General features: G+C 37.1%; 1 protein-coding gene and 1 pseudogene across 1 annotated transcript in view; one reads left to right on the plus strand and one right to left on the minus strand.

The window, feature by feature from the left end:
* The window catches only part of LOC134326480 (E3 ubiquitin/ISG15 ligase TRIM25-like), a 514462-nt pseudogene that overhangs the window by 152018 nt on the left and 347949 nt on the right, over nucleotides 1-14495 (minus strand).
* The window catches only part of LOC134327058 (tripartite motif-containing protein 16-like), a 29033-nt gene continuing 22115 nt past the window's right edge, over nucleotides 7578-14495 (plus strand). The window contains exons 1-5 of the mRNA XM_063009129.1: nucleotides 7578-8168; nucleotides 8281-8376; nucleotides 9306-9539; nucleotides 9972-10131; nucleotides 10352-10411. Of these exons, the coding sequence (XP_062865199.1) occupies nucleotides 7578-8168; nucleotides 8281-8376; nucleotides 9306-9539; nucleotides 9972-10131; nucleotides 10352-10411 (1141 nt within the window). The remainder of the gene's footprint in view (nucleotides 8169-8280; nucleotides 8377-9305; nucleotides 9540-9971; nucleotides 10132-10351; nucleotides 10412-14495) is intronic.

Genomic DNA, 14495 nt, shown 5'->3' on the forward strand with positions numbered 1-14495 from the left:
GTAAATGGTTTAATGTGCACACTGCTGCTACTGGCTTGTTTTTTTACAATGTAAGTTCATACCTTCAGGTTCATGTTATTTAGGGTCTGTGTTTTGTTCATTTATATGAATGCTTTCCATTCTTGCAGGAGTGTGGGTTTACCTTCCACTTCAATAGTGAGGCGTGTCCAGCCCTGCCCAGTCATTTTTATCCCCGTTAAAAACTTTAGCTTAGTTAAGGCAAATAAAGACACATTTAAAATGTTCATCTTTTATTACAGGTTTAAAGTTACATAGTTGACCCATGGTAAAAAAGAACCTCACAGTTGGGTTTTTGTAACAGCTCAGCACAGTGGTTAAACTGCACAATTCATTACATTCTGCCTTTTCTCTCCTGCATACCAAAAACAGTCGCCATTGCAGGTTTACAAAAACACTTGGGACAGAGGAGCCATAAACACTAATGTTTATATATTATACAAATGAAATAATAATAAAGTCACAAATTAGTACCCAAGCAACAAGCTGTAATTTATTTCTAGCACCACTAGATGAAGATGATGTCTGTACAACATTTTTGTACAACTTCACTTTAAAAGTCAGTTGAATGTGTTTTACTGTAGTAAGAATGAAAGTATGAGCTGATCTTTGTCTCATTGTGTAGCTTTGATGAAGAAAAAGCCGCTGGGTCAGTGTGTAACAGGAGGTTTGGAGTGAAGGTGGGTGTGTGTGGATGAAAGCTTCCAGCACCTGGTATTCCCAGACGGTCTCCCATTCAAGTACTAACCAGGCCTGACCCTGCTTAGCTTCCAAGATCGGGCGTTCTCGGGAGGCCATGTGGTGGTAAAACCTAGCTTCCATACAGTAAACGCTGAAATGCCATACGGTTGATTAGTTGCCAATCATATGCTTTGGAAAGAGGGAATACTTATTAAATTAAAATCACTGGGAATTGTGGAAAAATATAATTGGGTTTTAGACTTCTTATATAACAGGTACAAGTAAGAGTAGGAACAGAACACTCCAGAAAGCATACAGTGGAGAATGAAACTCCACAAGGTAGCGTATGTAGTCCACTGCTATTCAACATAATGATTAATGATATTTTTTCTCAAGTAGAACAAAATGTAGGGGGTTCTTTATATGCAGATGATGGAGCATTGTGGGTTAGAGGCTGTAATATAACACATACCAATAAAAAAGTACAAACAGCTGTAACTGAAGTAGAAAAATGGGCAAATAAATGGGGATTTAAAATATCCATAACAAAACTGCAAGTAATCTCCTTCTCAAAAAGACGCAAAATTACACCAATCTCTATAAAAATATACGAACAACCTCTTCAGCAAGTAAAGGCTATTAGATTAGATTTCTTGGAGGTTGGTTTGATGAAAAACTACGGTGGCCCGCTGAGTCAAAACACGATAACATTTACAAAACAAACAAAAGCTGACAACACAACAACATTAGGGAAAAACGCGAATACAAAAAGAACAACACAACAACATTAAGAAAAAACACGAATACAAAAAGGACAACACAACGAAATTAAGGAAACACGAATACAAAAGGACAACACAACGAAATTAAGGAAACACGAATACAAAAGGACAACACAACGAAATTAAGGAAACACAAATACAAAAGGACAACACAACGAAATTAAGGAAACACGAATACAAAATGACAACACAACGAAATTAAGGAAACACGAATACAAAATGACAACACAACGAAATTAAGGAAACACAAATACAAAATGACAACACAACGAAATTAAGGAAACACGAATACAAAATGACAACACAACGAAATTAAGGAAACACGAATACAAAATGAAAACACAACGAAATTAAGGAAACACAAATTCAAATCCTCCAACGGAAATGCTCCCGGTCACTAGAGGGCACCTCTATCATTTTTTATCTGTATGAACATTGCAGCAAAGAAAGCAAGAAGCAGAGCAGCGTAGTGCAGAGAATCTGGATTCGGTTTAACTTTAATGTTCAGTGATATAATTCTTAATAAAATTGAGCTTTTTAGTGTCGGTGGTTTGATTGTATAGCACCTTTTAGTTTTTTAAACATCAGGCAGCAATTAGCTTGCCAAATGTTTTAATATAATTGCAAAATCAACTAACTTGAGCTTTAACCAGACTGTGCCACGCTTTTACAGTTTAACATGTTTTAATGTCATAAACCTTTTAACAGTGTATTTACAATGTATTAGTTAGTTATCATTAAGCATTTTAAGCGTATGTATTCATGCCCATTAGTTTAATATTCAACATTCTTTTGACATTCGGCATTCTGGTTTAAATAAGTGCTTGAAAAAACACATAAGACTTATTTTATGAATTCTTACACATGAAAATAGGTAACATACTTAAAAAGCTATTTCATTTTAATTTTAAGATTACGTCTATTTACTTAAAAAAAAAACTAATGGAAAAACTGAGTCGTGTTCATAACATTTTGTGCATTTTTTTCAGAAAAAGGAATCCATTAGTCATATAATTTGATGTATTAATGTCAAACAAATTTTTATATACACATCGGTTTCTTTCACCTATTACAAACCTTGTACAAAGCATTACAAAAATTTATTTCTTTTATAAAAAAAAAAAATAAATACATCTAAATCTTGTATTATTTAATTAGATTAATGTCAAACCATTTTTAGACACAAATGGACACACCTGTAAAATATAATTATCATACAATTATTGATCTTAACTAGAAATTAAAATAAATGATTTAATAATGTAAAGAAGTTTGTAGGTGAGGGGTATGTAATGTATGTGTATATATAAAATAGTTTACATTAATAATTGTAATCATGTCAAATAATTCTATAATTTACAATTATCCTATATGAAATAAGTAAGTAAGTAAGTAAATTTTATTTATAAAGCACTCTTAAAACAACTTACGTTGACCAAAGTGCTGTACATCGAATAAGCATACATAACACAACATTATGTAAAAAAAGTAAGAACCAAATAAAAATACAGAGTAAGAGACAAAATAAAACAGATATAAATAGACTAAACAATTAAAATTAACACGGCTCCTCACTGTTCAAATGCCAGCTTATAAAGGTATGTTTTTAGGAGTGATTTAAAAACAGCGGCCGAAGGTACTTGTCGAATATTACGAGGTAGAGTGTTCCATAGCCTCGGAGCATAAACTGCAAATGCACGATCACCTTTTAGCTTCAAACGAGCCCTAGGAACAGTCAACAAATTCTGAGTGGCTGATCTTAAAGATCGCTGTGCGGTTGCGGGAGAAAGCATACCACTGAGATAAGCCGGGGCTCGACCATTAAGCGCTTTAAAAACAAATAAAAGCACTTTAAACTGAATCCTGTGCTGAACAGGCACTTCTCTAGGTAATAAGGTAATATATCCGTTATTTGTCATGTATACATATACAGATGTACAGTACAATGAGCATAAATTTTTTTTATCTTAACTATAAATTTAAAAGAAAATATAACTAAAAATGTAACTAAAAAAAGTTTGTAGTAAATGGGAAACATTGAGGTTTATACTAATAAATGAAATTACGAGACCTGCATAGATTAATTCATCTCCAAAATAAAATGATCAGATTTATTGATCTTTATTTAAAATTAATATAAAATAGTTTGTAGTAGGTGAGAAACATTAATGTGTTTGTATGAAAATGGTTTGAAATACATTTATCAAAAGCTCAATTTTATTAAGAATTATATCACTGAACATTAAAGTTAAACCGAATCCAGATTCTCTGCACTACGCTGCTCTGCTTCTTGCTTTCTTTGCTGCAATGTTCATACAGATAAAAAATGATAGAGGTGCCCTCTAGTGACCGGGAGCATTTCCGTTGGAGGATTTGAATTTGTGTTTCCTTAATTTCGTTGTGTTGTCATTTTGTATTCGTGTTTCCTTAATTTCGTTGTGTTGTCCTTTTGTATTCGTGTTTCCTTAATTTCGTTGTGTTGTCCTTTTGTATTCGTGTTTCCTTAATTTCGTTGTGTTGTCATTTTGTATTTGTGTTTCCTTAATTTCGTTGTGTTGTCCTTTTGTATTCGTGTTTCCTTAATTTCGTTGTGTTGTCCTTTTTGTATTCGTGTTTCCTTAATTTCGTTGTGTTGTCCTTTTTGTATTCGTGTTTTTCCTTAATGTTGTTGTGTTGTGCTTTTTGTATTTGCGTTTTTTCTTAATGTTGTTGTGTTGTTCTTTTTGTATTTGCGTTTTTCCTTAATGTTGTTGTGTTGTCAGCTTTTGTTTGTTTTGTAAATGTTATCGTGTTTTGACTCAGCGGGCCACCGTAAAAAACTAACATGGCACATACATTTAGATAAAGTTAAGAACAAATGTAAAAAAATCAACAACATACTTCGATGTATGGCAGGACAGGACTGGGGAGCAAGTAGAAAATCAATGCAAAATATTTATGAAGCACTCATGAGAACAGTTTTTGATTACGGATGTGTAGCTTATATGTCAGCAGCAGAGTCAAACCTTAAGCAACTAGACACATTACAAGCCCAGGCATTGCGAATATGTAGTGGAGCATTCAAAACATCCCCATTAGCAGCAATGCAAGTGGAAATGGGAGAAATACCACCAAGAATAAGAAGAATTAAGCTAATGATGACATACTGGGCTAATTTACAGGGACAATGGGATACACACCCGGTTAAAAATATAACAAGAAATTGCTGGAAACACAATAAGACAAATTATAAAAGTTTTGGATGGATTGGCAATGCAAAGGCAAGAAGCATGGGATTACATAAATTACAGTATAGTCCCACAGTACCAATATCCCACATTCCTCCTTGGTTATTCCCCTTGCCAAAGGTAGATCTTAACCTTCAGAAAGAATTAAAAAACAAATTCCTGCATGCGACATAGTACAGAAATACATAGATAGATATTACTCAAACTTTATTCTCGTATTTACAGATGGTTCCAAAGACCCAAAAACAGGAATTACAGGTGTGGCAGTGTATATACCAATAAATAATATACATATTAAGAAAAGGACATCAGACCATCTGGCAGTATACTCCATAGAATTATTGGCCATATTTTTAGCACTACAATGGATTTTTCAGCTCTGATAAGCATAAAGTATGGTAAATCCTCAGTCAGGACAGATATTGTTAACAAAATATTATATATGTTACACAATTTGAAAGATAAAGGTATATCCACCAGCTTTCTGTGGGTTCCTGCCCATGTAGGAGTGGAGGGAAATGAAACAGTAGATATCCTAGCCAAACAAACCCTAGATTAAAACAAATAAATCTACCGGTACCTTTGAGCAAAAATGAAGTTAAGGCCATAATTAGAACATGTACATATGCAATATGGCAGGAGCTCTGGGATTTTGTTGAAACTGAAAGACATATGTACAATATTCAAAGACAGGTTGGAGCTGGGAGAATGGCAGGTTCTAGAAGGAGAGAAGAAAACATCATCACACGTCTAAGAATAGGTCACACAGGACTTAACTATACTTTACGGAAAATAGGCAAACACCCAACCGGAAGGTGTAGAACATATTGTGGCGCCGGGGCCACGAGCGATCTGCCTCTGGCAGTTCACTCAGTGGTTTTGGGACAGACACCCATTCATACACACAAACATTCATACAACAGACAAACATTTAAGCTACTTACCCAGCCCTTACCGCAGCCACCCTACTCCCAACACCGGGATACACGGCTACGGTGAGCTTAGACACCACTGCTGCAAGGCTTTATGGGTAAAGCCTGTGCTGAGACCCTAGTGGCGACACTACATTGCCCCCTCCCTAATGGTTAACCGACCCGGTGACCAACTCACCAGCGTCCACTGGGTGGCTCCATGTCCGGGCCGCACCCCATTACACTGCCGAGCCGCCGTTTCCACCCCCTGCAGCACCTGGCTTACCATGCCCCTGCAGCAACCCCGGGGCCAGCGCACTCGGACAGATTGGGCATATTGGCCCACCAAACCACCTGAGCCACCCAAACACCACGATCCCTCTTCTGACACCAATGTGGCGCCAGCAAGTAGGAAGGATAGCGTCGGGGCCACGAGCGATTTGCTTTTGGCAGTTCACTCAGTGGTTTTGGAACAGAAACCCAATCATACACACAAACATTCATACTCCCCGCAGCCACCCTACTCCCAACACCGGGATACACGGCTACGGTGAGCTTAGACACCACTGCTGCAAGGCTTTCTGGGTAAAGCCTGTGCTGGGCCCCTAGTGGCGACGCTACATTATACTCCTCAATTGTAAGCAATATAGTACCAATAGAACACAACAGTTTGAATCAGTACAGCGGGCAAAACATAATGATCTTTCATTATCAGGACTCTTAGGAAAAGAGGTAGGGAGGATAAGTTATTACATCAACAAGTTCTTAAAAGAAACAGGTCTAGCGGAAAGAATCTAACAGAAATGTAGTTTTTTCTCCCTCATTCCTTCTGTATAATCTCCTGTTCCAAACACAAAACAGTAAGTGGCGGTAATGCACCTTTAAGCTGGTGTGCCAACCGCCAATAAACACAAAAGAAGAAGAAGTTCAGCAGAAGTGAAATTGATCTGATCCTGTTCTGTTCTGTTCTGTTCTGCTCTCTCTGTTCGAGTGCGGATCTGTTCCGTGTCTGTGTTTGTAGTTTTGTTGATAATTGAAGTTGATGAACGCAGGTGAGTTTATATATTTCCACACTTCTGTACATTACTGTGTATTGTTACTTTATGTAGTTCAGATTGTTGATTTGATTTAAACACACTTGTTTTGAACAGAACACTCACGAACTAAACCAGGAAGTCTTGGACATTCGCCTGACATTCGAGTTTCTTTCGGCTCGTTCTCGGCTAATAAACATCCAAAAATGAGTGAAACTGCATTAACTGATTCTGCAATAAACAAGGAACAAACTACAATCAAATCTGTTTAAAACGTTTTTTCTGTACATTTTTATTTTCTGTTATTTTGTAAATGTGAGATTCATCTGAGTTGAAATACTAAGGAAATGCTAAGGGAGCGTCTACAAAGTGCATGAAGCCGAGGTGTAGTTATTACCCAGTGGCATGTACCATTCAATACAACTGTATAAAGTCCTACAGTATGGGTACAGTAACAATATATAGTGTCAACAATTCTGAAATCAATCATTTTAATATAATAAACGATGCAATAGTTACCTAGTGTACCACCCACTACACTTAAATTACAGAAACAAACCCTACAGTATGGGCACAGTAATTAAGTAAAAAAAAAAAAAAATTCATATAACCAAGGATTTAGCAGTTAACTAGCCACCTGTACTAGTTACTACAACCACATTATAAAAGTCATACAGCATGGGTACAGTAACGAATCATAAAATGTACTACAGTAAAGAAGATTAACGTTAACTACTGACTTGTACTACTTACTACAACAACATTGCAAATTAAAAGTCCCACAGCATGAGTACAGTACGTAACCAAAAAATTTAAACTGAATTTTATCAGAATGAACATAACACTCACGAACTAAACCAGGAAGTCTGAGCTGCTGTAAATAACTTGCTGTGTTTACTGGTGTTTCTGTTTACGTGTAGAAAAATGGCCGAGTCCAAAATTTCAGTAGCTCAGGACGAGTTCAGCTGTTCAGTCTGTCTGGAAACACTGAAGGATCCAGCTGCTATTCCATGTGGACACAGTTTCTGTATGGTGTGTATTAATAACTGCTGGGATCAGGAGGATGATAAGGGAGCATACAGCTGTCCACAGTGTAGACAAACCTTCACTCCAAGACCTGTTGTGAGGAGAAACACAATTCTGGCTGGAGTTGTGGAGAAACTGAAGAAAACAGAACCTCAAGCTCCACATCCTGGTCACTGTTCTCCTGGACCTGAAGATGTGGATTGTGATTTCTGTACAGAGAAAAAATGCAAAGCAGTAAAATCCTGTCTGGTGTGTTTGGTCTCTTTCTGTGAAACTCACCTTCAACCTCATTATCAGATTCCTGCTTATAAGAATCACAAGCTGGTTAAAGCCTCCAGGCGACTTCAGGATCAGATCTGCTCTCAGCATAATAAACTGCTGGAGGTTTACTGTCGTACTGATCAGCAGTGTATCTGCCTGATGTGTACCATGGATGATCATAAAGGACATGATACAATATCAGCTGCAGCAGAAAGAACTGAGAAACAGGTAAAATATTATACAGCTCTCTTTAACAAGTAACAACTCATTATCATTTACACTGATATTATGTTGTGCTCGTACACAATACAAGTAAATTCTGAATTGTTATTCTGTGTAGAAGCAGCTGCTGAAGATCCAGAGAAAATTCCAGAAGAAAATTCAGAACAGAGAGAAGGAACTTTGTGAGCTGATAAACGCTGTGGAGTCTCACAAGGTAAGTTTTATAAACAAAAAGCTCTTAGGATCAGTCCGACTCTCCTCCATTAAACCAATTTCCATTAAAAATGAGATATTTTATATCTCAGGTAACTTTGCAATTTAGTAGTAAATCTTTAAATTCTGCCTGGTTATTTGGTGATTGATGCAGTACAGCAATTCTGAGGTTGTGCTAATAATTATAAGGGTGATAAGATCAGATTATCAGCTATTTTATTTATTTATTAATTATTTGTAGTAATGTCTTTTATCTTGTGGCACTTTGAGATTTGTACACAAATGTAAAGTGCATTACAAATTAAATGTATTATTATTATTATTATTATTATTATTATTATTATTATTATTATTATTTATTGTTGCTTTGGATCAAGATGCTTAAACATAAATTACTGTATAAGATTTCTGGCAAAGACTTGAGAACATCACTACATTGAATTTCCCAGTCCTGGCCAGGCTGCTGTTTCCTGATGCTCAAAAGAACTTCTGTAACAGTATGCTACCACCAGCACACTTTACAGTATATATGGTGGTTTTAGGGTTTATTAGATGTAATCCACACATATAATTTTGAATTAAGGACATACAGGAGCAGGTGTGTTGTATCGAAAATCTGTGAGGAAATATAACATGCTGATAAATGCAGTAAAAACTAAAGTGATGATGAACACTGAAGAAGTGCTGGAGTTTAAGGTGGAAGGTAGAAGACTGGAACTTTCTTATATTTGGGAAGTAGAGTATCAAATATTGCATCATGTGGACATGATGATGGTAACATTTTCAATGGTATGAAAAATCAGGCCATTTAGCACCATCACCAAGCTATGAGTGAGGAAAGTCTTAGTCTGGCCAGTAGCTACATATGAATGTGAAAGATGGAGAAATATCTGAGTGAGAAATGTTTCCTCTTTCTGAATCTTCTAACAGTGTTCTGCACAGACAGCAGTGGAGGACATTGAGAGGATCTGTACTGAACTAATCAACTCAATTAACAGAAGATGCTCTGAGCTAAAAGATCTGATCAGAGATCGAGAGACAGCAGAAGTAAGTCAAGCTGAAAAACTCCTGAAACAGGTGGAGCAGCAGATTGTAGAGCTGAAGAGGAAAGATGCTGAACTGGAACAGCTTTCACACACAGAGGATCCCGTCCATTTCCTCCAGGTAACAGCACTAAAAATAAGTATATTATTGCTGCACCAATTAATAAAATACAGTAGTACCTTGTAACTTGACGTCCCCTAAACTCAAAATCTTTGAAACCTGATGCCTTTTATTGAGAAATTTGTTCCCTTAAACTCGATTATTGTTAGAATTCATTCAAACATGTTTGGGAGAGTCAGAAATGCAACAGACAACCCGTCACAAGCAAAGCATCCTCTCCTGTCTTCCCAGAGGTCTCCTTTTTATAGGCGTCTCTCCCTGGTGGTAGCTTTGTGCATCTTCCACAAATCTGTAACATAGAGAAAACCCCCCTACACAAAACACATTATGACCCATAAAGTCATAACACTCGGGGTTCTAAGAAATCGTCCATCATTTGTAATTCATCATCATCTTGTTGTTTCTCTGTGAACATTATCTGTCTGGATGTAGAATTTTCAGTCTCTCTCGGCTCCTGCTGGATCTGCAGAATCAGCCGCCATCACAATCAGTCCTTTCCTCTCATTTAATGATGTTACAAAGTCTGTATCTCAGCTGAGAGAGAAAGTAGAAGAATTCTGGAAAGAGCAGTGTGAGAAGATACCAGATGAAGGTGAGTAAAGGATCATTATTCATTTACTTATTAACCCAGTACTGGTCATGGTCACAGTGAGTCCAGGGTTAAATGAAATACACTCACACTGTAGTTTCTCAGACTTAAAGTCACTTTAGACAAACACTCGAGGAACTTCTTACTGGCTGTACCTGCGACACTTTCTAGTGCAGATATTTATTTACTGTGATAAGTGATTGTACTGTTACTCTCTCTGCAGTAAAGAAAGTCCGGATTACTTCACCTCCTGAACCTGAAATCAGAGAAGATTTTCTACAATGTAAGTTTCTTCCAAACACACAAACATACACAGTGCAGTGAAAAAGTATTTACACCCCCCAGTTATCTGTATTTTTACATATTTGTCACGTTACTAGTTCAGATGCTACAGCAGCTCAGTTTGGTTCAAGTCCAGATTTGATTAGGTCCAAAACCTAAACTTTATTTCCTCAGATTTATTTCAACAAAGATCTGCTCTTGTTATTTGGAATTGTTGTGTTTTTATATTGCACGAGTGTTTAATCTTTAAATCATGAACTGATGACCAAACGTTCTTCTTTAATCCTGAAACACCATCACACAACCACCACCATGACTGACTGTTAAGTGAGATGTTTTTTATTGTAAAATGCTGTTTTAGGTTTATTGCAAGTATAAGAATTCTGACTCATCAGTTCACAGAACATCATCACCAAAAAGCTTGAGGGTCATTAAGGTTCTTATATTGGTAAATGAGAGGCGAGGCTTTATGCTCCTCTTAGTTAACAGTGATTTTACCTTGTGACTCTCCCATGGATTTTATTTGTGCTCAGTCTCCTTCTAATACTGGAATCATTAAATCAGATTTAAATTGAGGTCAGCAGGTCCTGCGGTTTCCTAAATGTTTGTTTGAGTTCTTGTATGTTTTCCTTGATGAGACATTGATGAGCTCCTGAAGCAATCTTAACTGTTCCAAGTGTCATTTAGAGATCATGGCTCTTACTGTGGTTCGCTAAAGTACTAAAATCTTAGGATTGACTTTGTAACTTTTTCCAGACTGATATACTGTATTACAATTACTTTTTTGATCTATTTTGGAATTTGTTTGGACAGTGGTGAAGTGGTTCTGACAGTGATCATGCCTCAGATTAGGGACATTTTTGGTCCTTGCTAAAGACCACTGTTTCATGTACTTTTCTTCTATAGTTATTTAAAATCACCAAGAACTTTAGAGGTTAAAACAAGTAAAACAACCATTTAAACTGCTGTCTGTATATTTTTGCTCCAGGAGGTTTTATAAATCTTAATGATTCAGTCACAGAAACCCTTGAAACACACACACACACACTAACATACACCAACACACATTTACACACACACCCTCTCACACACGTTTACACACATTCACACTTACACACATATTAACAAACACACACACACTCATATGTGCACACACACACACACACACACTGAAACACAATTCAAAAAGCTTTATTAGCATGACGTTGTGTTTGTTGTTGGATTGTATGTTGCTGGTGTGTGTCTGTGTACTGTTTGTGAATGTGTCATGTTTGTGGGGTGTTTCTATATGTCTGTGTAGTGTTTTTGTGCGTTTAGGTAACATTTGTGTGTTTGTGTAGTTTTCATTAGTTTGTGTAGCATTTGTGTGCATTTGTAAATGTTGGTGTCTGTGTATTTGTGTAGTGTCTGTGTGAGTATGTGTAGGGTTTGTCTGTGCTTGTGTAATGTATTTGTGTGTTTGTTTGTGTAGTGTTTGTAACAAATGTGTGTGTTTGTGTAGTGTACAATACTACAAGTAATATTTGTGTTTGAGTAGTATGTGTGTGTTTGAGCAGTATTTGTGGGTTTGAGTTAGTACTGGACAATAATTCGATATCGATATATATCGCGATAGAAAATGTTTCAATAACGGTGATATGATTTTTAAACAAATTCGATCTATATACATTTTGTAAAATGAGTTCAACAGCTGTGAGGGAACGAGCATCCACAGTCAGGGGCGGAGCCGGGGGTGGGGGGGGGGGCAGTATTTGTGTGTGTTTGAGTAGTATGTGTGTGTTTGAGCAGTATTTGTGTGTTTGAGTAATATTTGTGTTTGAGCAGTATTTGTGTGTTTGAGTAGTATGTGTGTGTTTGAGCAGTATTTGTGTGTTTGAATAGTATGTGTGTGTTTGTGCAGTATTTGTGTGTGTTTGAGTAGTATGTGTGTGTTTGAGTAATATTTGTGCTTATGTGTAGTGTCTATATGTCAGTGTAGTGTTCATGCTTTTGTGTAGCATTTGTTTGTGTTTGAGTAGTAGTTGTGTTGTAGTAGTATTTGTGTGATTGTGTAGTGTCTTTGTGTATGTGTAGGGTTTGTATGAGTTTGTGTAATATATGTGTGTTTGTTTGTGTAGTGTTTGTGTAATGTACAGTATCTTACAAAAGTGAGTACACATTTCTGCAAATATTTGATTTTATCTTTTCATGGGACAACACTATAGAAATGAAACTTGGATGTAACTTGTATAGCAGTATAGATTTACTTCTGAAAATAACTCAACACACAGCCATTAATGTCTAAATAGCTGCAACACATGTGAGTACACCCCACAGTGAACATGTCCAAATTGTGCCCAAAGTGTCAATATTTTGTGTGACCACCATTATTACCTAGCACTGCCTTAACCCTCTTGGACATGGAATTCACCAGAGCTGCACAGGTTGCTACTGGAATCCTCTTCCACTCCTCCATGATGACATCACGGAGCTGGTGGACGTTAGACACCTTGAACTCCTCCACCTTCCACTTAAGGATGCCCCACAGGTGCTCAATTGCGTTTAGTCCATCACCTTTACCAGAGGTGGAAAGTAACAAATTACATTTATTCGCGTTACTATAATTGAGTTTTTTTTTGCACTTGTACTTTTTAAAGTAGATTTTACAGCCAGTAATTTTACTTTTACTTAAGTATGTTTTGTATTAAGAACTGTATTTCCAGTTCTAAAAGTTGGCAACCCTAGTTGGCACTATTGACCTGAACCAAGTTAGTTAGCGTCAAGTCCAACTAGTTATAAAATACAGCGATTTATTGAGAATAAACAGAAATAATGCTGTTTTTAATTGATAACAGCAGTTGCAGTCTGTTAGGTGTGTAAAGTGGTTAACGTTTACTCTGAGTACAGTTTAAATTTTAAAAGTTAATTTTTACTTGAGTAGATTTTTAGACTAGTAATTTTACTTGTACTTAAGTAAAAAATCAAAGTAATAGTACTTTTACTTGAGTACAATAGTTTAGTATTCTTTCCACCTCTGACCTTTACCTTCAGCTTTGTCAGCAAGGCAGTTGTCATCTTGGAGGTTGTATTTGGGGTCATTATTGTGTTAAAAAACTGCCATGCAGCCAAGTTTCCGGAGTGAGGGAAGCATGCTCTGTTTCAGAATGTCACAGTACATGTTGGAATTCATGTTTCCCTCAGTGAACTGCAGCTCCCCAGTGCCGGCAGCACTCATGCAGCCCAATACCATGATGCTACCACCATGCTTGCCTGTAGGCAAGAGACAGTTGTCTTGGTACTTCTTACCAGGGCGCCGCCACACATTCTGGTCACCATCTGAGCCAAACAAGTTTATCTTGGTCTCGTCAGACCACAGGACATTCCAGTAATCCATTCGTGGACTGCTTGTCTTCAGCAAACTGTTTGCGGGCTTTCTTGTGCATCAGCTTCCTTCTGGGATGATGGTCATGCAGACCGAGTTGATGCAGTGTGTGGCGTATGGTCTGAGCACTGACAGGCTGACCTCCCGCTTCTTTAACCTCTGCAGCAATGCTGGCAGCACTCATGCGTCTATGTTTTTAAAGCCAACCTCTGGATATGACGCTTAACACGTGGACTCAACTTCTTTGGTGAAGCCTGTTCCGAGTGGAACCTGTCCTGGAAAACCGCTGTATGACCTTGGCCATCGTGCTGTTGCTTAGTTTCAGGGTGTTAGCAATCTTCTTATAGCTTAGGCCATCTTTGTGGAGAGCAACAATTCTATTTCTCACATCCTCAGAGAGTTCTTTGCCATGAGGTGCCATGTTGAATATCCAGGGGCCAGTATGAAAGAATTGTACCCAAAACACCAAATTTAACAGCTCTGTTCCCCATTCACACCTGGGACCTTGACACATGACACCAGGGAGGGACAACGACACATTTGGGCACAATGTGGACATGTTCACGAGTTTTACTGTCATGTGCACAGAAGAACCAGCAGTTACAATGTACAATGAAATTCTTACTTTGTTCATCCTCCAAACATCAATAAGTATTGTACATAAAACAAAATTAAACTAACACAATAAAATAATTAGTATAAAACTTTTTCAAAAAATATTTAA

The sequence above is a fragment of the Trichomycterus rosablanca genome, chromosome 14, assembly GCF_030014385.1.
Source record: "Trichomycterus rosablanca isolate fTriRos1 chromosome 14, fTriRos1.hap1, whole genome shotgun sequence".
Lineage (NCBI taxonomy): Eukaryota > Metazoa > Chordata > Actinopteri > Siluriformes > Trichomycteridae > Trichomycterus > Trichomycterus rosablanca.